This window comes from Scophthalmus maximus, chromosome 21, assembly GCF_022379125.1.
Source record: "Scophthalmus maximus strain ysfricsl-2021 chromosome 21, ASM2237912v1, whole genome shotgun sequence".
Taxonomy (NCBI): Eukaryota; Metazoa; Chordata; class Actinopteri; order Pleuronectiformes; family Scophthalmidae; genus Scophthalmus; species Scophthalmus maximus.
Genome location: NC_061535.1, coordinates 2824923 through 2851067, shown reverse-complemented (window position 1 = coordinate 2851067; position 26145 = coordinate 2824923). Strand labels below are relative to the sequence as shown.

General features: G+C 43.9%; 3 protein-coding genes across 8 annotated transcripts; 2 read left to right on the top strand and 1 right to left on the bottom strand.

Moving 5' to 3' along the window:
- Positions 1–7342: 7342 nt before the first annotated feature.
- On the bottom strand, positions 7343–14979 carry ythdf3 (YTH N(6)-methyladenosine RNA binding protein 3). Of its 4 annotated transcripts, none has more exons than XM_035619342.2 (5): positions 14878–14979; positions 14076–14100; positions 13192–13271; positions 11237–12955; positions 7343–8413 (listed from the first exon to the last, which is right to left on the bottom strand). In XM_035619342.2, the coding sequence occupies exons 3-5, from the start codon at positions 13255–13257 to the stop codon at positions 8390–8392; spliced, it is 1809 nt and encodes a 602-aa protein (XP_035475235.2). In that variant the 5' UTR covers positions 13258–13271; positions 14076–14100; positions 14878–14979; the 3' UTR covers positions 7343–8389. The 4 variants fall into 4 exon arrangements, with proteins under 4 accessions (XP_035475235.2, XP_035475233.2, XP_035475231.2 ...); XM_035619340.2 differs by having other exon boundaries at positions 14615–14958; XM_035619338.2 differs by lacking the exon at positions 14878–14979 and adding an exon at positions 14494–14601.
- A 1073-nt stretch (positions 14980–16052) lies between these two features.
- On the top strand, positions 16053–20333 carry abhd10b (abhydrolase domain containing 10, depalmitoylase b). Of its 2 annotated transcripts, none has more exons than XM_035619443.2 (5): positions 16053–16209; positions 16693–16879; positions 17710–17821; positions 19338–19475; positions 19571–20333. In XM_035619443.2, exons 1-5 carry the CDS (start codon positions 16116–16118, stop codon positions 19910–19912), a joined length of 873 nt encoding a protein of 290 aa, XP_035475336.1. In that variant the 5' UTR covers positions 16053–16115; the 3' UTR covers positions 19913–20333. The 2 variants fall into 2 exon arrangements, with proteins under 2 accessions (XP_035475336.1, XP_035475337.1); XM_035619444.2 differs by having other exon boundaries at positions 16065–16209; positions 16696–16879.
- A 1079-nt stretch (positions 20334–21412) lies between these two features.
- Positions 21413–25395, top strand: tagln3b (transgelin 3b). Of its 2 annotated transcripts, XM_035619447.2 has the most exons (6): positions 21589–21914; positions 22382–22539; positions 22819–23033; positions 23623–23797; positions 23937–24039; positions 24141–25395. In XM_035619447.2, exons 3-6 carry the CDS (start codon positions 22854–22856, stop codon positions 24280–24282), a joined length of 600 nt encoding a protein of 199 aa, XP_035475340.1. In that variant the 5' UTR covers positions 21589–21914; positions 22382–22539; positions 22819–22853; the 3' UTR covers positions 24283–25395. The 2 variants fall into 2 exon arrangements, with proteins under 2 accessions (XP_035475338.1, XP_035475340.1); XM_035619445.2 differs by lacking the exon at positions 22382–22539 and having other exon boundaries at positions 21413–21914.
- The last annotated feature ends 750 nt before the right edge of the window (positions 25396–26145 follow it).

The following is a 26145-nucleotide window of genomic DNA, read 5'->3' as shown; positions in this document are numbered from 1 at the left end:
TTTGCACACAGTATGGTTCCTGTTGTCTACTGTCTCCGGTAACTTGTGTCTGTTTTGCACTCACTCTCCAGTGGATTATAAAGCATCACAAAGCTCGAATTCTTTCCTTTTTTTCATGTATGTGTCCATTATTGATTTCGGCAGCAAATCCAAGTGTCTTACCTGCAGCTGGGTAGACACACGCTCTCCTTTATGCCGAGACCCATTCACAGCTCCAATTATATTAATGATACACAGGGAAAAGGTTTTTCCTACCCAAGGAGTTGCATCAGTGCTGATAGAGCTTCTTGTTGCCAGGAGACATTTGAACAGATTAATGACCCTGTGCCTTGAATTATTCCCCGTTGCTTTGAACATTGCCTGTGTTACATAAACATTTCATTTGTCCAACACATATGGGGTTGTCAGGAGTGCTCTTACGGACTGCTGACGAGAGAAAGGGGCATTAGTTTTTCCTTCTGTCGGAATAGCTTCATAAATCAAATAAATATAAAGGACTTGTGAAGTGAACGATTGCTTTGTATTAACAGTATGTGTTAAAGTTATAAAAATGATTGGCCTTAATCACAACAACAGCAAGTTATGTCCCTTTCCCCCTAAAGTCTTAAGTCCATTTGTAAAGTCCTACTACTGTTGCAGACAAACTTTCATAGGCTATTCAGACATAGATATAGATATAGATAACTGCTCACCATCTGATGACCGTCCCTGCAGTCGAGCATTGGTGGTGGGAGCAGCATCAGACTACGGGGAAGTTCTCAGCAGTAGACTTTTTAATGACATTTTTTTGCAATAACTTATCATCATGAAGTATATGTTGATTGCACAATGTAACGGCTATAGAATAATGCCAACATCTGCATTTAGATTGGTTCCCTGTAAGCCTTCCTTTCACTATGCTGTCTCACAGCGCTCGATTTCACGGCACAAAGAGAGTGTGTCTCTCATTGCTCCACAACAGGGAGAGGACACTGCTTTTGTTTTGCCGGGATTTGTCGCGGCCGTCCCGGTGGCCACCGGGAACTGGAGAGGGTTGGAAACCGACATTGGGTTGGCATCATTTCTACAAGTCAAGATCCTCTTTTTTTTTTTTTGACTAGATCTGCCTAGACTTAGATTTTTAAACATAAAGAATGTGTCAAACTTGAGGTGTGAAGAATTTCCAAAGCAGTGAAGACTGAATGAAAGATGAAATTCAGCTGTGTACTACATTATACACTAAATACTAAATTGCTGGAGTGTTCCTTTAATTCGCTTGCAAAGTTCAAATCATTCCTGTCCATAACAAGACTTGGAGACCAAAGTTCACACTTTTATTTCCTGCTGTTTCAACTGCTGCAATTGTCTCGGTGCAGGAATCAGTCAGTCGGCTCAATCTTCCCTGCAGCAGGTTCAAAATGCAGCAGCAAGAATCCACACTGTGGCACCAAGAAGAGAGACCGCGTGTCCCCTGTGCCGGCCTCTCCTCACTGTTTACAAGTCAAGTACAGAATTGATTTTTAAGATGCTTTAATTTGTTTTTAAAGCACTGCATGGACTGGCACCTATTCCACCTCCAGAGCCCTCCGAGCTGCTGACCAATCACTGCTCTCCGTTCCACACACCCAGGTAACAACAAAGCATTTTCAGTTATTGGGCCCCAAATTGTGGAATAGTTGGAAACTTCCCCCTCCTCTGATATCTTTAAAACCCATCAAAGGCCTGTCTCTTTTTTTTTGCCTCTTAATTATTAGTTCAAGTTTAATTTGACACAGGGTAAAATATATCACTCTGGATATGTTAAAAAAAATGTATGTTACAGTATTGCACTTGAGGAGTGTAGCAGCCATTTTGATGACATGTATTTCGGAGAGCAGATTGGCAGTAGACAGTGAGAAGTGCATAAACAGTCGTGTAATGGGAAATTAGGGGCCTAATGGAGAATTATCTTAAGAACTTGGATAACTACATCCTGGCTTTTGATTGTCTGTGTTTTGTTTGCTGTTGGTGTAGTGCCCTTTGTGTCAGGATTTATTCAAGATAACTATTTCTGTTATTAATTTACCCATATCCTCCCGTTCGCTGTCTGTTTTTGTGATTGTAATCATCACATTAAATAATCCCATGATCTAATCAGCCTGTAAACGCAAGTTGGCCAACATGTGTTGTTTTTGTTGCTGCTCTATAAATAGTTGTGCACTAGTCACTACACTGATTTGTCAGCATTGGAGAGGGAGAGAGAAAAAAGGCACTTGACCAAATGAACCATCAGGCTTCGATGAAGTCGGTTTAAGTCTGTCCTTTTAACAGATGGCGCCTCCCTGTGGACATCAGAGACAATAACAGCTGCAACGCCAAATTGCAGTGCATAACTGCTTTTTGAACTTTATGTTTCCATATTAAATTTAGACATAATTATACTATAAATACATAGACAGTGATTTAAAATAAGACCACACAGCTCTATTAAAATACTACGGTCATGTATCTGATAATTATTTGCCAGATACAACAAAGGTATGACCAGAATTACAAAAAAATATTTGGAAAATATTACATTAGCATCTCACAGTTTCTTTTCATTGTACGCAGAACAATAAAGTGTTTGCAGCTCCCATCTACATCATATCATGTTCAGCAGAAATGCTCAGCCTCTACTTTCAGTTCACAGACAATGATATAACCATGGCAACAGAGGCACTTTGGGAAAGGGCAGGGAGAAAACTTGCACATTTCTGTTCATCAAATGAGAAATAAGACTGCTGATAATTTCACCCGACCTGCTGAGTAACACCTTGAAACTCGGACGAACTGGCAGTCCCGTTGTGTTTGTCTCTGTTGACGCGCTTGCATTTCGCTGGCACAAACATTGCTGTTGGGGGAAAGCAGGAGGAGTACGTCTTCTGAAGACTTTCAGGTTCGTCCCATCAACCGTACGTCACTTAACATACTCGTCAGCGGGACTAATGCTCTGTGAGGACTTCTCTGAGTGACACACCATGGCCCAGAGTGGGGAAACCTTCAAAACACTGAGGGAGTGCCAAACCACGAGACTTGGCCTCACCTTGCCTTGAGCCCTGTGTTGATGAGTCCTGAGTGTGACTGAAACTTCAAAGGCGTTTCAGCCCGCGAAGCAGAAGATGCTGCCTCTCTCTCATCTTCACTCAACCGAATCCCTCTGCAGAAGGACATGTTTGTGATGGTTTGGAGAGAGAGAGAGAATGAGAGAGAGAGAGAGAAAGAAAGTTTGTTTGGCACATTCTTGGAACAGCTTTGACCACTGGGGATGGGGGGGGGGGCATATTCATAATGCTGGGAATATTAAGGTCATTAAACCAGCCAGTTTGATCCCCGGATGGTGACAACAACACGACAAGCTGTTGAAATGTAACTGCAGAGTGCACATATATTTCCCCTGTTTGGGTCTAATGATTTAAAAGCGACGGCAGTGTGCTCTTTTCATGGTACAGCGGGAAAGACGTGAGAGTAGATGTTATTCTACTGCACCTTTCATCCTTTCAACGAACGAGGTACCACGAAGTAGATGCAGCATCTCATCAGAGGTCTCTAATTAAATCTGTGTTTTTGCATATTTGAGAATTTGCACATCTCAGCACCATCACACACACACACACACACACACACACACACACACACATTGTGAGAGCATTGTGGGGTGAATAAACACCAAGTTCCCTGCTTAGTTTTTGTCTGTTGTGTTCGCAGACAAATGCAGGCAGGAGGAGTGTGGCCTTTCAAAGGCCGCCTGCGAAAAACCTGATGGATGCACAAATTAACACACAGAGGAGAGAAGTCGCAATACGAAGCCTCCGGTGTTATAATTACAGCTCTTTCCTCCTTCTTGACAAACATAAAGGGGGATATTTTTTGTTATTTCTTTTTTCGTCACTCCCCTGCTCACATCCTCCTTCTCCCTCTCGTCTCCACCTCTCACTGCACAGCGTGGTGAGCTGGCATTAATTGCTCCGAAAGCTGATGTGGAAGCACCACAAGTGCTTCTCATCCTGGTCTAATTGTGTCTGTAGGAGTTGGAGGTCTCGAGAAGAAAGGGGGCTTTGTAGTAAGACCTGGGAGCTGAGGGTATGGAAGAATGTGATGTGGCGTCGCCCTCTGGTGGACGGACACCGACACAGACGTCATTTATCCAAGAGCATGATCAAATTGTCAAAATCTAAATGAAATGCTAATTTACATTTTAATGTATGAAATTACTTATCAAATTTATTTTTGTTACGGACAGCACTAAGTTCAGTAAGTGATGTCAATAATTATTTTTCCTTAAATTAAGAACACAATAAAATACATAATTCAATTGAATTGAATTTAATACTTTATTGCCATGTCAAAATAAATTGATTGGAATTTGTCTTAGTGCCAATCAGGTTACAAAGGCAGTACACAAACAGGAACATTCAGTACATTAAAGACATATATAAAAGTACATGAAAGACAATCATTCAGACCAGTAAAAACCATGTGCTATGGAACTTCCCATAAAGTGTCTTGAGCAGTCTGTAAAGTGCATTCAAATAAAGTGCCTATAGTACAGATTAACTATTTTACCTACTAGATGACTGAGCGTTGAGGAGCCTTATAGTAGCAGGGTATGTGCTATTGCAAAAGCGAGATGTTTTACCTCTGAGGCTTTGAACTCTCTTTCCAGAGGCCAGTAGTTGGAAGAGGGACCTGGCAGGATGGGAGGGATCATTTAGCACTTTCTGCGCTTTATGGCTAGTCCGAGTGGCATATATGGAGGCTACAGATGGGATGGCATGTCCTATAATTTTGGATGCGGTATGCACCACCCTCTCTAGCTGCTTCCTCTCTGCAGAGGTGGAGTTACCATACCAGACACTGATGGAGAAGAAAAGCACACTTTCCACTGTGGCTCTGTAAAATTGGAGCATTGCATCCCTAGCTACACCGACCTTCCTGAGCTGGCGCAGGAAGTGAAGCCTCTTTTGGGCCTAGTTTACAATGAGGTTGATTAACCTCCCACTTCAGAGACTGACATATGGTGGTGCCAAGAAGTTTAAAACTGGACACTCTCTCTACTTCCTGGTCATCAATGATCAGTGGGGAGTGAACTGACCTGTTCTTCCTAAAATCTATGATTAGTTCTTTTCTTTTGCTCACATTTAAAAATAGGTTGTTCCTCTCACACCATGCTGTTCTTAATTAGTCCTACTACTGTTGTGTCATCGGCATACTTGAAGATTTTAACATTCTCAGAATGGGACACGCAGTCATTGGTGTAAAGAGAATAAAGCAGAGGAGAGAGGACACACCCCTGTTGGGCCCCGGTGTTGAGAGTAGTAAAATTTGAGAACAGATTGCCCATTTTAACCACCTGCCTCCTGTCTGATAAAAAGTCTAAGATCCGGTGGCAGAGGGACTGATTGATTCCCATCAGCCGGAGTTTATCAAATAATGCAATGGGTAAAATAGTATTAAAAGCAGAACTGTAGTCAATGAATGAAACCCTTGCATGTGTGTCTGGGGCCTCCAGGTGCTGCAGGATGCCGTGTAGACATAGAGATACAGCGTCCTCTACAGACCTGTTAGCACGGTAGGCAAATTAATGGTATCCATCTCAGTACTGGCTAGCTGTTTGTAGACCAGCCGTTCAAAAACCTTCATTGCGATAGAGGTCAGAGCAACAGGCCTGTAGTCATTCAAACAACTGACATTATATTTTTCTTTGGTACAGGAATGATCACAGCAGATTTAAACCATGCAGGGACTTTACACTGACAATGAGACCAGTTATAAATATCTGTGAAGACAGGGGCAAGTTGATGGGCACAGCTCTTAAGAATAAAAGCAGACACACCGTCCGGCCCCACTGCCTTCCTTACATTCTGTTTATGGAGCAGGCCTTTCACTTCGTGCTAGTTAACCACAGATGGCGGGGTGGTAGGGCCTGTTGTAAAAGCAGGGGCTGTGTTGGGCCGGGGGCAGTCAAATCGGCAGTCAAATTCGTTGAGTTTATCTGGGAGCTGGGGGTCTACTTCATGAACTGTCCGTTTAGTCTTATATCCAGTGATCCTCTGTAGTCCCTGCCATACTCCTCTAGTGTCTTGAGCTTTTAATTGATCTTCTAGACTATCTCTGTATCTAGCCTTTGCTTTCCTCACAGCACGTTCAAATTCAAATCTAGCAATTCTATACAAATCCTTTTCACCATTTTTAAAAGCACGATTTTTCTCTGCCCATAATGTTTTAACCTCTTAATTGAACCATGGCTTGTTGTTATTAAAAACAACCACAGACTTTGATGGTATACATGAGTTCTCTACAAAGTTGATGTAAGAGGTAACTGTGTCTGTAAAATCGTCTAAACCATGATTTAGAAAAATCATGTTATGGTCGGATTGACCTAGAGGCGCCGGCGCCGCGGCCCGGGACACCTCATTCTTGTCATCAACAGCCCAGCGCTCCTGTCTCTTTACTTGTTCAAAGGGTTTTATCGAGGATGGGAAATGCACTGTACCCTACATGCTTTGTACCTTAGTACCACTCAGCAATGTAAATGTTTTTAAGTGAGAGTACAGAAGTATTATCAGCCACTGACATACTGTAGTATTTTATGTGACTTATAAAATTGTCAATAACGGTGCATCCGAGTGTAATTTTCATTTCTCTAGTGTAGCGGTGAGGCGAAGATGCTTTAACCAACCCAATATAGAGTCATTGATAAAGCTTGGTCGTTCCCAACCTGGGGAGTGGGCCCCTCCTGGGGGTCACGAGTTCCATCTGAGGGCTCATGAGATCATTACTCTGGTAGATAAAATAACACAAAGTTCTAACTCACAAATCTGTTTTCATTTAACGACTTTTTAATGTCAAATATTAATTTTACAGTGGATGTAAACCTTTAAAAGGAATATTGTGAGATGGGGAAATGTCTCTGCTAACATATCAGGCAACTGAAACATAGTAGTAGTCTTAGTTGTTTCATTTGTCTTCATACTCGTGTACTGGCTGTTACAACCTTTACAGGTAAGAGTGTGCGTGTCCAGTATTAGTTGTTGTATCATTCATCTGTATTGTGACGTTAACTAACCCACTTAGCAGTCATGTTGACGTGGTGTCATCTTCTGGTCTATTTATTGTACATCTCTTGATATTTTAACTACATGGTCGAACCTATACCCTCTGGGCACAAGCACACCCTCATAACCACCTCAAAGGCACTGGTTTGTGAACAAATAAAAAAAGAGGATGTTCTTGTATTCTAGCAGAGGACGAATAATATTTTAGACATGGTTTGTGTATGATATTGTTGTATTAGGCACGTATTCCAAGAGGTAAACACTATGAGTAAAGACACAAGACAACATTTGCGCTAAACATTGGTAATTTTTAATTAGCTAGTGAGTTACCTAGAGGAGAAAGCTGTCATCCTTTTTGCAGTTGGTGTCTTGCCATTTTGGGGGGAATCCCAGTCGAGCCCAGAGCAGGAGGGGTGTTGTTATGGGAGCTCTCCCAAAAGTGCTAAGAGTTGTCGGAGGACAGACAGTCTTGATTTAAGCCTGAGCTACGGTGCGGCACGTCAACATCAGAGTCAAGACACTCGCCCACAGGGCCCGAGGAGGCCACCGCCAGTTCTAAGAGAGCAGCAGGTTTCTCCTCAGACAAATGCACTTCAGAATGACAGATTCACAAGAGAGAGAGAGAGAGAAAAAAACTAAAAAGAACAAAATTGTGCACTGGTGGGCACTTGCCGACCCGCTGCATAATTGTAATCTTTTGGTACACAGAAACAAATGCAGAAAGGAAGGAGAACAGGTGGAGAGAGGATACATCCTATGAATGGCATGACTGTGGCCGTTTCCCCAATTACTTCCTCCCGCCTGTCAATCATCCACAGCCCCCGTCTGAGGAGGATCAGACGACTAAACACAGATTCAAGTACAAGATTAAGTTATACATTTCTTTAATTCTTTCCGGGAGCTAATGAGGCTCACCGATATCCCAATCATTTGAGGCATTTAAAAAAAAGAAATTACAAATAAGCCCGCCGAAATCTTCTGACTACTCTGGTTAGTCAGTTAGTTGCTCACAAACAAAATCAAAGAAGATTAACAGAGAGTTAGAGGGTTAAGGGTGTTGGTAGAGGCTGTTCAGAAGGACTGAAAGTGCTTAAAAGACAGAGTTCTCAACGTGGGTTCTTCTTTTTCTTCTTCTCGTGAGACGGGAACACGGGGGGGTTGATGCACCAGTCAACGGATACAGATGAGTCCATCTATTGTCATGTTCAAGTGTTCAGATACATTGTCGTCTTCAGCGTAAGGACTTCCTCCTCCTTTTCTCTTGGTTAGGCAAATTTTTATTTAAGGTCCTACGTCATTAGTGTTGCAGTTCTAGCGGAGAGCTTGCTTGAAGTTTACTGTTTATTTCTATTGCGCTCCTGGTAGGAGAAAAAGAAAACATAGAGAGAGAGAGATGATAATCAGTGGATCGGAGCACCAGAACAAATGCAACAAGGGACTTAAACAGATACAAGAGAAAACTAAGGCAACAGAAATGATCAAAACCCATTTTACCTATTAGACAACATGTATTGATAGAACGCCCACATTGTGTTGATCTCCATTTGTACAACTCAATGCAAATGTGTTTAGTTATTTTTAATATAAATAGAAATATTCATTTTCATTACAACTCAGTCTTAATTAAATAACTTTCATAAATTGACAGCATTGTTGGGCTCTCGACCGAGGCTGCTTGTCTTAAAGCTGTCAGTTTTAACTTTTTTTTCCAATTTGTGCAAGCAATCAATTGGGCGCCTCAAAAGGTAATTTGCAGAATTCATAATACAATTGTGCTGTTGAAAGGAGACTCAATACAAATCTTTGTCTTTCAATTTAGGCCATTAGAAAACAGTTAGTCTAAAGTCTGACTTCTCATTCTCCTTGAGAAGTACAGTACTGCTTTACAAAGCTGTTTTCAGAGATTTCATCTGAAGCTTAGACTGTGGAAAACCAGACTGATGTGTGTGTGTTGACTTCAATATTGTATTCCAGTGTAAGCACAACTTAACAATCACCAAAAAAGTAGGTATTTATAGAAAAAATGCCACAAAGACGTTTTTAACCTGTCCCTCTATACAGTACCCTGACACCCAGATGAATTCTGGGAGCTTGTTTTATTTGCTCTGCCATATTCCCCTCCATTGGGAAGTGATTTCCCTCCAGCAGAAAACGTGCTGGTCCGATCGCAACCGATTATATGATAATGGGCGGGGTTTATACCGTGACATGGAGGGAAGCGACTTTTGTATACAACCAAGATGGCTGCCGCTGGTGGACGAGCATTTGACTAAAAGTACCAGATATTTTCTACTTTCTCCCACAAAAATGACAACACTGGTTTACAGACATAGTGGAATCATCATCACAGATTTCTCTCTGCGCGAGTCTGTTGACACTTTCGAGTCGCTCAACAGACGTCACATGATTCGTTGCCCTCACTGGTTGTAGGTTTATCCAATTGCGTCCGGAGGCATTTTGGTCTGCGTCCGTTGGTAACGCCTCCTGGAATGAACTGAGAGGTTCCAGACAAATACGAATTTGAGTATTAGTCTGGCTACGCCAAGCTAGCTAGCATCAGATGAAAAACTATTTAAAAGAACAAGATGAGAACCCCAACAGCCGTTACTCTTGTTATTGTGTTATTGCGATTTTTCACTACACTGGAAGGAAAACTGATCAATCACTGAAGCCAGCACACATTCTCGGCTTAGTCTTTAGTAAGTATGAAGAGAGTATCTTGTATTTCAAAGTGGTCTCAGACTTTTTGACTGTATATACTAACAGGCTGAGCTGCGTTTACACTACAGGCATGATGAGGTTGCAACCACTGCACTCAGCTTGTGGGGATAACTCTCACTTGGCCACAGATGCAAAAAAGACCTGAACAAGTAGATCATCAGCAGACAAAACTCTGTATTAGTTGCCCAAATTAGTTATGCTAATAAAATCCCGGAACACCATATAGATCCAAAGTGATCTTAAAAAATGAACACTTTGGGAAGGTGCTCCAGTGGAGGTAGCACTGCTAGTTTGACACCTCTCAAAGTTCGGACAGGCCAAACAATAGAGAACAATTAACCTTGTCAGGCGAAGGAGGGCGAGGCCTCCGACGGGCCGGTGCTGTCATGTAGGAGGTCAAGGCTACAAAAGCTGCACGGAACAGCGCCCGCGAGGCGCAGGATGAAACAGGCTTTCTACTGACAGGTTGTTTTCAGAAGCCTGAAAACATTGACTTGAAATATTTATGAGAAAGTAACCCGGCGCATATTAACAAGGTCAGCAGCGAGGAGTCAATACAGCATCAATGGAGTGCCAGCAGCAGGGGGAGAACGTGGGAGAGAGGTAGGGAGCAGGCCAGGGGGGGTTTCTGTAAGCACTTAGATCAGCACACTGGTGAATCTAAGAATGGATGCAGCCGAATTCTAGCGACAACAACATGTTATTCACTCCTTGGCTGCTGCTTTTCCTCAGCAGTAGCATCCCACAGAGTTTTTACTACTCAGACTAACATTAGTGGTGCACCACTGTTATTACCACTGCAACATATTTTAGTTCTCCCCTCTGAGGGCGCAGGCTTGGACAGTGTGTGTGCTTTTCAGAACTATGTGCACAGACAAATGTAATCAGGAATTTTTGTAATGCATTTTTTTATTGCTGGGAAACGTTTTTTTTAAATCAACCCTACACGAGAGCACAACCGTGCCGACTGAGGCACGTTGCAGCCAGTCTGCAGGCCGAGGGCTTATGTTGTTAAAGACTAATAAAGCATGAGGAGCCTGTGGAGAGCGGAGAGGCTTGGCGTTCAAAGGGGGGTTCAGGGCATACATCTGCCTTTGTCTGAGAGAAAGAATGCCAGGAATGTGGGCTATTTCAGGAAACCTCTATGCATCCAGCTCCACTTGGGCAGATTCGTCGCAATCTCCTCAGCACAAGATGGCTGACGAGGAATCAGCGATTCCTGAACCTGTTTGTGAGCAATGGTGGCACGTCAATCTGCAGACAGTCGTCTGGGACGGGATGTTACAATCTGTGTCCACAAGCAGGTGGAACAACATCAGCTGGCTACAGTTTGGCTATAGCCTGTAGCAGCCACTCAGTGAAGGTTAGCCTCTCTGAGGGGGCCTGAACTGAACTGTCTCAAGCATTACAAACAAGCTTTTTACAGAGGAAAGGATTCCTTACATGTGTGCTTTTCTCACCTTCCTCAGAGCCTCCTCCTCTTCCTGACGTTTCTCGTAATGTGCAAAGTCATCAAAGATTGAGGTGGTATGCTTGTAAGTGGCGATAATTTTAAGCACCTGTTTGGCCTTCTCCAGAGGCACTTCCTGGGTGTCCCTGGAGTTGGTCACTGGCTTGTTGTCATTGTTCTCCAGCCGGATGTGTCGCAGCTGGTTGTTGGGCACGTCTTTGATGAAGACCCACTTCACCTCAAACTTGCCCTTCCACTTGTCCTGAGACCAGACGCCCGCATAGGCATTGTAGTCCACCGGTGAGCGCATCTCTGCCACACCACAGAAGTGCCCACTGCCGTTGACACTGAACAACAGGTACAGGGGCCCCTTGTTGCCCAGAGAGCGGAAGGCACCATCCAGGCGCTTGTTGCCATGTTCTGTACTGCACCAGATAGAGTACTTGATTGAACGGTGGATGTCATCTTCTGAATAGCTCTTGATAATGAAAACACGTCCGTTTTTCAAGTTCCAGTCAAAGTCTTTGGGGTTGTAGTTGTTGAGGGCACGGAGTTTCTCCAGCACAGGGTGCACTTCTCCAGAGCAAGGGGAGGCACTAAGTTGGACTCCCCCGCCAAAACCAAAGCCCTCGCCCCGGTTCCTGGGAGCCACCCAGCGGTTGGGGGGCGGGCCAGGCTGCTGGGGTAGTTGCTGATGAAGGTGCTGTGGGGGGCCAGGCTGAGAGTGAAGGTGCATGTGCTGAGGGCCAGGGGGCAGAGGCTGGGGGTGTTGGGGGGACTGAAGAGACTGGAGCTGGAAGGGCTGGTGTTGGTGTTGGTGAGGGTGTTGGTGTTGGTGTTGGTGTTGGTGTTGGTGTTGGTGTTGATGTTGATGCTGGGGCTGGTGTTGAGGCTGAGGGGGCAGAGGGTTCTGCAGTAAGGGCTGGGGCTGAGCTAGGAGAGGCTGCTGCAATAGAGGCTGTGGGGGCATCATAGTCTGAGCTAATGGGGGCTTATTCAGAGAGCCCTTATCGTCCCAAGTACCAATGTTCATATTGTGCTTTATTGGGGGTGGGGGGATGGTGGCGATACCGCCCATCCCCATGTTGGCTTTGGGTTTGACCTTGGGCTGTAGCTTGGCTGGCTTCTTGGCAATGGCTGCCCAGGAGGCAGGTTTAGGTGCTGACGAGCTAACAGACGGTGGGAGGTTATTGGCTGCCATGCTGGTCATACCTACTGTGCCACCTAAGGGTGAGCCCACGGTTTTGGTGACAGCTGCCACCATGTCCGTACCCAGTTTTAACCCCGTCATGCCCTGCTCAATGCTGTTCAGTACCGGCACCTTACTAAGCTGGGTGTCACTTCCAAAGCCGGCTTGTCCGTCCGTTATGGCTCGGCCCAGTGAGCTGGGTGCGTACCCATAGCTGTTGCTGTACACTGAGCTCTGTGTGGACTGTCCCTGAGAGACACTGGTGCCCCAGGTGGAAAAGTCTGCGTTACCAGGGAAGAAGTTGAAGCCATGCTGGCCGAGGAAGGGAGGCGTATTCCCCAGGGCACCCGGCTGGCTGAACACACCATCAGGGATGAAGTGCGGCTCGCCATTGCTCATCTGTCCATAGGTAGCTAGGTAGGGCATTGGAGGGTCTCCTGCTGTGGACCAAGCGGCCTCTCCCAGAGAGTAAGGGAAACCAATGGATGGAGCATAGTAGCTGGGCATGTAGGGGTCAGACATTGGTGGATAACTGTTACTCTGTACAGAAGAGAGGGACAACCCGTCAATATATTATACAGAATAACTGGCAGGGAGAACACAAGAATACGAGAACATCTGAAATCTTAATAAGGAACGAACAAGAAAATCTTAGCAAACTAGAAAGACAATAGTGATATGTAATGAGGCCGACACCAGTATGAGATTATAAACCGAATACTGACCATTAGTACAGATTCTCACTCTGAACAGACGACATGACGACATACAGTTACCTGATTTGTCTGGCCGCTTAAGTAAGGCTCAAAATCATCATCATTCACACCATCCTTTTGATGCATTGATCCGTTTTGCACTATGGACGGAGATAGAGGGCGTTAGGTCATCATCGTAGTTCAAATATACACTGTACAAATCCCCAACGGGGTAACATCAAGACGTCAGCTGATCATGTTGTTGTCATATGTCATGTAATGGTCAGATTTAAAACATCAAAGTGGGGTGTAACGAAATTTTAAAAAAAAACCTAAAACAAATGCACAATCAATAAAAGTCAACATTGCTAAAATACTAGTAGTTTCAAAGAAAATCAGCATTAGGCCGGTCACGATAACTACGTTTGTCGACTTGTTGTACGATACATGAACATGAACTCAATCATTTTTATTGAACTCAATTAACAGCTGTTGTGCCGTTTTGGTGACATAAGAATGAATGTCAACAACAGTCCAGCAAGTCTCGTCCAATCAATCACTGATCTGGTTTATAAAATGTCAGAAATTATGGATTTTTGAGTATTTCTCTAAAGGCGCCATGTCTTCAAACTGCTTGTTTTGTCCGAGGCCTAAAACACAAGACTTAAACTTTGGATGACATTTCTTTCCGCTGCAACGCAAGTCGTGTCGGACAAATAGGCCTACACTGCAAGCTCACGTGATTCAGTGTCAAAAGATCGACTTAAAATGACGATTATATTGTTCATCGCTATAATTTCTGGGGCAGTATGTCCTGCAATAAAAAGTAGTCATGGTGACAGGCCTACATCAGCATGATAGCATGTTAGCCAATTTTACTTACACATTTTGAAAAATACAGACTGCTGCACCGTTGTTTTTGAATTACAGCTGTTGTTGTTGTTGTTGTTTCTTTAGAAACTCACCTTTATTTCCTTGTCCTTTGGGTCTCTGAAATAATGGGCAGCAGGGGGGAGAAAAACAAGAGGTGAGACAAGAGACAAGAAACATGCACACACACGGTCACACACAGATCCGCGGATTAACACGACAGCCCGCCCGGATGTTAACATTTACAGGTTGCTTCGCGTTATTGACCGGATGTCAAACGCTCTGACATCCAGTAAACGGTGCCGCATTGGCAACCGGCTGAAGCTGGACCTGGCCGGCCTACACCCCGGCTTGGAGCTATCGCATATCAAAGACTCTTTTTGTCTTTCTCTAGCCTGTTCGGATCTGGCTTGCCGAACCCGGATCCGAACTGTTCGGATCCGGGGGGGGGGCAAAGTTTTCATGTCGCCTCGCGGCTAATTCGTAGCACCGATCATCCGCCAGCACACGAACCTGCTCGACTGTGGTCGCAGACATCCTCCGAAGCACCAGGAACCGAAACTGATCGCTTGTTTGTGAGACCGTCCGCGGCTGCTCCCCCCCCCCCCCACACACCCCCCCGCCCCCTTCTTGCCTCTCTCTCTGCACTCCGCGGCGCGTTCCCTGGCTCGTCTCCCGGGCTGTGCGATCACCCCGAACACGGCGACGAGGCGGCGTTTCTTTTCCCTCCCGCGGCCGAGAGCCGACGACGATCCGCTTCTTGTGTGTCCGTCACAAACGGCGACTTTGCGTCTGCGGAGAGGGCGTCAGTTCGCGTGGGCGATCCGGGGCCAACGGGCCGGCGGTTTGATCGGTTCAATCTGAAACTGACGAGTGTCTTACTGGAACATCCCTCACCGTATTCCACAATGGCGGATCGGCTCTTTACTCCCGCTTCCGCTCCGTGCTGCCGCTCAATGACCTTCCGCTTGTGACGCTCTGAGTCATGCTCCAACAGGCTGACACTTCACATGACGGTGCCCGCTCACAGTCACACAAAGTTCCCCGCTACTTTCATTTTCTTCTCCATCCAGGGACGTTTCAGAGGTTTTCTCACCCTGAACCGATTCAAACAATAAATCATCTGCTCGTTGTGAGAGCCTATTGGAGGACATAGTCACTATCGGCCCAAACCCAGAACTTGCATGTAGATAAAATACAAATAACAACAGTATAAAATAAAATAAAATGATGCAAAAAAAGGCGAGAAAAGCTAGGAATATTACATTAACTCAAATACTGTATTTCAGTAGCCTTTAATTTTGAGGTACTTGTATTTCACACGAGTATTTTCTTTCTTCTACTTATGTTGTTCTACAGATTAAATATCTACAATAAAAACGTTTGATGATCCCATTATATATGATGCATAGATGACACTTAATATTTATTATGAAGCAATACTTATTTAAATATTAATAATAATAATGCTTATTTTGGTATTGCTACCCATGCTGTTCATAAGTTAAGGATGTCGATACTCGGATGGACTATGCTCAGAAATCCAATAAAAGGTTTTTCCACTTAATTTTGACTGGTACTTCTATGCCCCTTATGATTACAAATATCATTTGACGACAACAGGCTTTTGGCTGACATTATAGAGAAATCATCAATGAATAACATGTTACTGATTTGCTGATTTAGGTTGTGAGTATGAGTAATAACAAGCCATACAAAGTCATCATCATTTATTATTATGTAGAGCAGGCAACTCCACAACAGCTGCATTTACTGCACTTAAGTACAGCTTTGAAGAATTTATACTTTCTCAATATATGTTTCTTTATACTCTTCTTTAAGACATTTTTTATAGAATATGGTGGATTGGGTATATTAAACTGCACAGCAGGAAATAAAATCAGCTAAAATATGAAAATACTGTGTGTGTGTGTGTGTGTGTGTATATATATATATATATACATACATACTGTATATATGTATATGCGTGCATCAGTGATATGGATTTATTAATAATACATGGAATATAACAACATTCACGAGGGCCATGCCGATGAACAGGGCCCTTTTTATGACGCTATAAGTACTTCGCTGACGTAACTCTCGCGATACTTCCTCCGTGGTCGCGTAACAGTATGGCAGCGGTCGCGCTGAGGTGCTGGCGCAGAGGACTTTCACAGATTTGGAGTAATGGAGGGCTCGCAGCTCTGTCTTCGAAGCGTCCGCAAGGTTTGTTACCCACTCCGCCGTTGGCACGGTGGATGTACGATCGCTCGGGTTCGCGTACAAGTGTGTTTAAACGCTCGGGAGGGGGGTGTGGCTGGCGCACACTGCGTCGCCTTAAAAATGTAGGGCAAGTAAACGGCGCAGCGTTTGCGGTTTTTTCTTTTTGACCGATTTTGCGCCGCAAGAGTTGATTCTAGATGTTTTGGAAGACGCTCAGACACTTTTTTACTTTCACCCAGGACGTGTGAATGTGCCACAATTATTAGAACGTTTTACGGAGAAGAATAACACGCCCATACTGCTTCCTCCGGGGTCCATGTGCATGTGAAGCCATGTCAAGCTAATTAGCATCAAAAACCCACATCAAGCTAATTAGCTTCTATTAGCGAAGTTGTTCTCCTTGTTCTTATCGTCGCAGACATCCACTGGGTAATTTACATAACGTGCTTTGCCCTGATAGCAACACTCCTGCTCTGTGTCAACCAGCAGACAGACGACACAAGTCCACGGTTCAGTTTGCTTCACGACCAGATCTACCGAAGTTGGCCTACAGACGGGTGAAGGGGAAGAGCCCAGGTGTGGTCTTCCTGCCGGGATATGGCTCCAACATGAATGGACAGAAGGCCGAGTCCCTGGAGGAGTTCTGTAGGTCACTAGGGCACTCGTACCTTAGGTAAGGCGCGCACACACAGATAACATTGTAGGCTCTCAATCTCTGGACATACTAAATAGATCAGATCAAACAGAGTTGCCCACTCACGCACTCACACTCACACTGGTCTTGGAAGTCGATTTTCTCAGACACACCTGCCATATCTGCAAGAAAACACAACTTCTGCACACAACATGAAAAAAAAATCTGTTTGGATGTTCCAAAGTATGGCACAGGGTTGTAAAGAACAGAAATACATCCACCCACCACACACCCACAGTCACACCCCTACAACCCTGATCAGTGAACAAGAGATCAAGCACATCAGGCCGATAGGTGGAATGCTGTTGGTTTACCGAGATGTTTAAGAGAAGAAGTTAAAGTTGTATTTCAGTGGCCACTGATGGTTTGACAGTGTCACGATAATATGAATAGATTTAGTGGCTTTCTGTCATACATGAAGAACAGAAAATGTCACTAATGAAAAAGGCATAAATTAGTTAATATTGACACACTATAGCAAGTAATCTTCGAATTTCTCTGTTTGTTCGGCTGTGATAAATCAACGAATCCTTTGAACATTTGAGCAAAACCTCCAACCATTCATCATCTGTTATTAGTCAAACATTGATCTGTAAATCCTCCACTCCATCAGTAGTTGAATATAAGAGACATGACTCATCATACTAAACACATACACTAAAGGCCTAGTCCCGTGTTTATTCTAGTATATAACCAATGTACTGTTCTCAAAATATCTCAAATGAAAATTTAAATCATCTGTGGCATCTTGCCGTTGCTTTCCCCTCTGATACCCGTGGCCTTTGCCCGTTCTATACATGTGTTCACAGGTTTGACTACACGGGACATGGGGCCTCAGAAGGGGTGCTGGCAGAAGGGTCTATTGGTACCTGGAAAAAAGACGTCCTCTTTGTGTTGGATGAGTTAGTAGAGGGGCCACAGGTAAATATCTCTAAGAGACATGCCCATATGGAAGTTAATGGTGGTTAGAAAAGAGATGACGTTAGAAAAACGCAGCTCACTAGGGATGTGAATTAGTGTCATATCCCATTTGGAATAAGTTCTAAATGATCAGATTCCAATCTGTTTTTCTCCTCCTTCATTGTCGATTATTGATTAATGTGCGTCCCAGAGAGTATCATAATGTCTGACATCATGCTCTTAATCATGTGCACTTTTTGCAGCTGATCAGGGAGACATTTTGAAATGTCTGGTATTTTAACAGACTGGACAAGAAGGGGGAAAAAATGCGAGGCATGCAGAGTATTGATTTCAGTTCAGAGATACAATTACAGGGCTCTAATTGTTCAATATGCATGCATTCAATCTCTGATGTTTTTATACAATTTCATTGAAGTAGATCATCCTCACACAGTACAAGTATCCTTCTGTGTTAGCTTCCATTAACAATAAAGTGTAATAATATTCACATCTAATCAGCACAGACATTTTGTAATCATGACAAGGGAAACCAAAGATGCTTGTTAGTAAACTCAATATAAGTTTTATTTTTAATGTTTTGACTCATGTAGTTCCAAAACATTGGATTGAACAATCTAGATAAAAGTAACAGTATAAAACCTGTATTAGAAACCTCTATTTGCTCCCAACACATCGTCAAAAAAGGCACAGATAAGATAATCAATAAAATATGTTGTTCGAATATCATAATCATATAATCAAATTGAATAATTATCCCTGACAAGGAACTATTTCTGTTGGTTTGTTTGTTTGTTTATTTGTGAGCAGGATAACACAGAATGTACCAATCCAGGAATTTGATCCCTTTCCTTAACACTGTGAAACACTTGAACTTCGTATAATGTCTGGATCTTAAAGTTCAAATTCAGACACATTCATGGTGATGAGATCTATGAGTTTGTTCAGTTTGGTGCAGAGTGTAGGACTGCTTCCTTTTTTATGTCTCCGGCATATAATGCGAGGGGACATAGTGATCAGTGTGTCGGTCCCTTCTGTCAGTTCTGTCCATCTCAAATCATTTTCTTTCCGAAGCAAAACTCAGAAGACTATTAGGAATTATCCCACGACACTTCACATTATGATCATTGATTATATAATTATGATTATATATCGTGGAATGAAGTGGTGCCTTTTGATATTTTAAGTTTGAAGCAGTGAGGAGTGTGCCATTTCCTGATCACTCCTGTGTGTAGGATTGTTTGGGCTTGGTGCAGGTATGCGCTCTACTGAGTTCCATTCCAGTTAGAACTGGAATTAAAATCCTCCCAACCAACACTGCCTGTACTTAATCTGTTTGTTCCTCCATGTCTCCAGACGGCGGCACTGTTTAACCACTTTTGTAGTTTGTATTATTCTTCCACAGCCATGATTGTACTGCATGAATCTGGTGTTGACTTTATGGAGTTTATTTTTTACATATTAATTCGTTGGTCATTTGATTTACAGTCTTATTAATTGGTTGTTTACTCACTTGTAGATAATGGTGGGTTCCAGTGTAGGTGGTTGGCTCATGCTGCTGGCAGCCATTGCAAGACCAGAGAAGACGGCTGCACTGGTGGGCATCTCCACCGCTGCTGATCACATTGTCATGTCATTCAACAGTCTTTCTCTGGAGGTGGGAACATATGATACAATTATAATTTTGTCATTTTGTTTGAAAGTTAGCATTTCAGAACGTTTTCTAAGATTTGTCCACTTTTGAACTCACAGGTACGCAAGGAGTTCGAGGAGAAGGGGGAGTGGACCGTGCCCAACAAACACTCGGAGGATGGCGTTTTAAAGTTTAGCATGAACTTTCTGCGCGAGGCAGAGAATCACTGTGTGCTCCAGAGTCCCATCCCCATCACTTGTCCCGTGCGGCTCATCCACGGGCTCAAAGACGAAGACGTCCCGTGGCACATCTCCATGCAGGTGGCGGAGCGTGTCCTCAGTCCCGACGTGGATGTCATCCTTCGGCGACATGGCCAGCACCGCATGTCCGAGAAGGATGACATCAAGCTCATGGTCTACACTATTGACGACCTCATAGACAAGCTGACCACTCTGGTCTGAGCCTGAGAGGTTGCCGAGTTTAAGAGAAGGACTGAGTTTACTGTGAAGTCGACCCTCAAGGAAATTACCAAACAATGGCATGTTTCTCTGCCAAATATGACGTTTTATCCATCTTTATTATTCTCCCTGTACTTCATCTGTCATTTCCACATGCCGTCACAGTGCAAGCTTTGTCTAAAGGGAGCTCCCCTGCTGGCTGTTCCCTTTTAATTTTCAGGTTGCATTTGTGTGTGTGTGTTCCAGGTTGTGTTATCGACTGTTGGTCAAACACTATTAGGTCTGCCGTTGCTGTCGTCTCTGCCACTGTTCTTACTTTTTGACTGTTTTCTCTCCCTCTTTAATTAGATGCATAGATATTTTGGTGCCTTTTTTTCAAATCACTTTTCACCCAGTCTGGCCAATAAAACCTCTGCACACCAGAGTGCAGGTCTCAGTCTGTTACCGCAACCAACACACACTCACTGTCTTTATGAATGAAGATTAAGTGCTGTTGGTATTGAAATGCATCATTCATTACACTTGAGTTCTGAGTAGTAGTAAGTATTTACCACTTAGTTGTGGGGATTGAAAGCTGTTGTACAGAATATTTCTCAATTAGGCCCAGTTAACACAGATAAAAAATGGTTTAAAGATAAGGCAGAAACCAGATGGAGTAAGCAGCAAAACATTGAACAGAAATCGGTTTGCCAGTCAAAGAAATGCCTCGCTGTTGTATTTAGTGAGTCCAAATCATAAAGGCGTGTAGGATACAGCTGTGCGAGGTTTATATTTTTTATAGCAGGACATTCTGTTACACGACTCCCCGTATACCTGTTGGCCTTTAGCCACAGAGAGGCCTGCTGAATGGAACCGCTGGACTGTTGATTATTAACATGCAATTGGCCACAGGTCCCACTGCGCTCAATGGGGCGAAACCAACCACTTCACTCTCCCAAGTCTGCTCTAACTGCAGCTGTGACCTTTCACTTGCGGTTGAGCTGTGGAGTCCAGTTCAATTTGTTTGCATGTCAAAGCTGCGATCGAGCACAGATTAATGGGTGCATATACAGCATGACGATCATAATGCAGGCAGAAGAGATGGTGCCAAAAGGCAATCTGTGTGGTGACGCTCCCCCATTGCTATAGTTTGTACATAGAGCAGATTTGTGTGACTCTCATCCATGTTTACCAGGAAGTGCTCTGTTTAATACTCCACATATGTTAAGTGTTTGTTGCGTAGTTGCTTAGCATAAGGTAACACAACCTCCATACCGAGTCACAGCATTTATACACCACAGATAAAATAACTCCCAATAAGACATGTCCAACAAGAGCACGCCAATGCTGAGCTCTGCGCAGACCCCCTCGCAATGATGAAGAAAAAAATCCTGGATCTGAGTCTCCCGAAATTGAATCACCTGTTACCATGGCCGAGACGTACAATTGATTCTGATTTTATTTCTTCATTCAAATGCAAAACCCTTCTTAACTTTTCGAGTAATCCTGCGTACAAACAGACAAACTGCACCAATCACACAACCTCCTCGGCAGAGATATATAAAAAGAAGAAAATTTAAATCAATTTTGCATCGATGCCATTGAGCGAGGGACTGAATTAAGCAGTTATAATGAGATAAAAAGGGACTTTCATATCAGGGGGTTAAAGTCCAGCACAGGCCTCAAAAAACAACAAAAACCAGCTGAATGAATTCTGAGCACCATCATGTGCCTTTGCCTACTGACGGTCATTTCACGTAGTGAGCGTGCACCACACAGTGACTGCTGCCGGGAGCGGACTCTCGGGACCCCTCCTGGCGGAGCGGGCATATAAAACGAGCGCACGCGCTCCTCTCGGACACAGTGACACCCAGCCTGGCCCCGGAGCGGACGCGCCTGCCCTGCGTGTGCTGCGCTTCACGGATGCTCCAGCGGCGCAGCATCCTCCTCCTCAGCCCTGCCGAGCTCAGCGGAATCATCACTCAGACTGTGGTGCCGGACGGATCTGACCGCTCTCCGCTCCCCCGTGAGTCCTTTTCGTCAGTGCACGTCGTTCCTGGATAAAATGTTTTTTTTACGCAGGCGATGCGGTGTCGCAGATTGTGTCGCAGCTTTCTCTCCGCAGTTTACTTTGCGACAGTGTTGCTTTTGGGGTTTTTTTCCAAGCCGCAGAATGCGTTGCGTTGTAAGCGTCGTGACATGAAGGTGGCGGGACTTAATTTGAACTCACTTCATTAAACTTGCAGAATTGCGCCTTAATTAAGAAAATGAAAAGAAGCAGCCGAGACAACACAAGCTTTTGTATGCCGCAAAGGCTGACGTGATTTAATTAAACTGTATTGCGGCCTAAATATAGACCCCGTGGTGCGTTGTGTGAATGCATGTTTTATACGAGGGTAATTTTTTTTATTGTTAAGTACATTTGATTATTTAATTTGCGTCATTATGACATGCCTACTGGATGTCATACTTTAACCATCATCTCATTCTCAGCGCATCACGGGACGCAGCGTGCCGGAAACGGGCCTGACCGTTTCCATAGCAATAGGAGGGCTTGTCCCCGCTCGGGACAGCTGCCAGGGACCACACCCTTCCCGGCCACAGCCTCCAGAGATTCTCCTGGGAGGACCGCTGAGCTGTGAGAGAGACAGGTGCTGTTAGGGAGAGGGACACATGGCTTTTTGGCTTTTGGTTTATGGAAGTGCTCTGATGCTTCAGATTTTTTACAGAAATTTTGAGCTCTATAAAGAAAACTGTTATCCTGCAGTCATTTAATCAGGATAGAATGAGACTCTAAATCTCACTTACATGCTATCATAGGTATAGGCCTGTATTTTAGGAACATTCTGCTGATGATTTTGGAATATTTTTTGCACTCTGTCACAAAACAATGCTGTCCCAGCATCACGTGTACCATTCCTTCTCTTTAGAGCTACTACACACCGACGTGTTTGCGAGAGCTGCCATGGCGAACAGGGGGCCCAGCTACGGCCTGAGCCGAGAGGTGCAGGAGAAGATCGACCAGAAGTACGACCCGGACCTGGAGCAGAGGCTGGTGGACTGGATCGTGGCCCAGTGCGGAGGAAACCTGGAGAGGCCCCAGGCGGGCAAAGAGAACTTCCAGAAGTGGCTGATGGACGGGACAGTGAGTGGCTGCAATACATGTTCTTAAAATAGAAGTTTCTGTTTGAATTATTTAAGCTCACAACATAGATTTACCAGCTCTGTTAAGAGACCATGTATTAAAAAATATAAAATAAAAAAAGCTACCAGATTTATGTGCCCAGTCATTTTTGAAAGCTGATGTAAATATTATTGGTCTTGTGTTACAGTAGGGAGACATTTCCTGTGCTATATAACCTATTAGAATTTTGAGTTTTTAACTTCTTAAATTGATTAGTTCTATCAGACCTAATTAACAACTGTTTATAATTGCTACAGTGCTGCTACGTCTTCTTGCTTGACACTCCAGCCGACTCTAGTGATTTAAAAAAGAAAAAATCATTCAGATGAGGCAGAGGCATCAGTTTCTGCACCAGCAATTAACTTAACAGCGTGTCCCTTTTCTCAGTAATGTTTTTAAATCGTTGACAGGAATAGAAAGATGATGAGAATGCAGCTACACCCGGAAAAGATTATGACATTTAGGTTCTGCAATATTTCTGGGAAATAAGTATGGTCAGCGTTTCCTTTTTAATCTTATCAAGGCAGTTTTCCAACCTCCTTTGTCCCAGATCCTCTGTAGGCTCATCAACAGCCTTTATCCGAGGGGGAAGGAACCTGTCAAGAAGATCCCAGAGACTCAAATGGCCTTCAAACAAATGGAAAAGATCTCTCAGTTCCTGCAAGCAGCAGAAGCGTATGGAGTGACAACCACCGACATCTTTCAAACTGTGGACCTCTGGGAAGGTAAAAAAAAAAGTCTCATGAACCACGTTGGCACAGCCAGTTTTGAATCTGATGACCACGTGCTATGTTCCATTTTTGCAGTGGTATGCACTTGTCACTACATTCTTAAAATATGATTATCCTCTTCCTCTGGCCATAGGAAAGGACATGGCAGCTGTGCAAAGGACCCTCATGGCTCTAGGGAGTGTGGCCGTCACTAAGGAGGATGGTCATTACAGAGGCGACCGAGACTGGTTCCACAGGTGAGGACAAAGATGAGTGGAACTTAAGACCGTTATGTTCTCCACAACAGCAAATTTTTCTTTCTCTTCCCCTCACCTTTTGACTGTTTTGCCACGTGCAGGAAAGCCCAGGCGTATCGACGAGAGTTCTCCCAGGAGCAGCTGCGCCAGGGCCAGAGTCTGATTGGCCTGCAGATGGGTAGCAACCGCGGAGCTTCCCAAGCTGGTATGACGGGCTACGGTATGCACCGCCAGATCATGTAGACTGCTTCCTACCCAACCTGCTCCTCCGCTTCCAGACCTTTTTTTTCTACTAACACCACAAAGCGTCGTAGCCCCCAAAAACCTCCCCGTCCTTCGTAGCACCTTACCTTCTTAACCTTGATCTCCCTGGAATTGCTGCTTTTCCCAGACAGTGTTCAAACCACCTCCTAAAAAAAAATGATGTCAAAATGCTGTAGACCTCCCTCTTCAAGCTGTCTTCCCTTATGCCATGTGCTATTCTCTGCCTAGCTTTGTTGACTTTCTATAGCCAAGTGATAACTGAATGTGAAGCTCAATGTCATTCAACATCCCTTTAGTCTTATAAAAAACCTGTAGATTGAAATGTCCTTATACGAAACAAGCCATCAGTGTTATACGAATACTGTAAGCCACTGTTACAGCATGTTGTGTGCTATTTATTTATTTGTAGGCACATATTCTTTTAATTTGGAATTTGTATTTTTCGTTGTGTTGGCATTTGGTCAGTTACTGTGTAGTTATTTTTGCCTTAAACCTAATGGAACTCAACGGCTGACGATGTCTCTGCTGTCTTGTATGAAGACTCGTTGCAGTATCCTCTGTAACCAATCCACCTCACGTTGTGCCTGGTTTTCGGGACTACGCAGACTGGGTCCTGATGTATTGGCCTCAAATTATAAACGAGTTTCATTGCTTCTGAGCCATGCCCTTGTTTCGTTTGTTAGATCACATCCATTGTCCATAGTGTGTCCAAGCAAGTAAATCAATGTGCAGTGGCCGACATGTATGACAGTTTCCATTTCTTGTGCCGGGTAAACGACATTGCTTGAATGTGCACATTTATGTATTGTCATGTTTATATATTTTAATATATTTATATCTGGAGGCTTGTGAGAATAATTATGAAAAAATAAAGTATGTAAACATATGTTCACATATGCTGGTGTCTGTGTAACACACAAGCTGTGTATCTTGATAGCTGGGAAGTCACGGGTGTGCATGGTGTGTTATTCAGTGTTGTGGCTTCTTTTTTCTTCTTATCTTTACGCTCCAGCTCCTCCCCCTGTGCCCATCCCTCGTCTCTCTCATCACTGTACACAATCTAATAAAGTAGCAGCAGTGTGGCATAATGAAGGTTCATCTACCAGACAGACCTGATTCTTAGTGACCTTGTCATTAAATCCCTACCTGCTCTCGTCCTGCTGTTTATTAGCTGATCTAACATCTTGCATCAGGTCCTAAAAACGAAGAGCCACCGAAACTACCACGACACATCTAGGAATGATTGTGCATCTCACTTCCTTTTGTACAGTTTTTTTTTTAACCAATCAAAATGCCCGCTTTGAACTTTAACTCATTAACTCGTGGATCCAGCATCTAGATAACCTCTGAGGGGAGAGGGTGAGATGAAGTGTTTGTCTAAACCCCTCTAGTGAGGATGGGCTGGGCGTTGGACAACAAAAGGTCACATTTGATGTCAATGATCCAGTTTATGGGGTCAATTGTTAATAACTGTTGGCATTTTAAAGAGCACATATGAGAAAAGCATGCATGAATTAACATTTATTTCAGCTTGTTCAGCTTACCATGACTAAAGAGAGCCTATTACAGAGCTGGTATTTAAATCGTGGACATAAACAGCAGCTAATTTTATTCTAAGGTGTGGATTCCTATTGCCATCTTTTTATTGCCTTTTTTTTTTTTTTACATTATTTAAGGTGGCGTGGTCGTCTAGTGATCAGAGGGTTCCTGGTTTGCTCTAACTGCTCATGATGCAGTTCAGTGTGTGAGTCATAAGGTGCAAACGCGCTTTGAGCGGACGAGAAACCAGGAAAGCACAGTTCCATTTACCATTTCCTGCCAGTTGAAAATAGATAAAGTTCA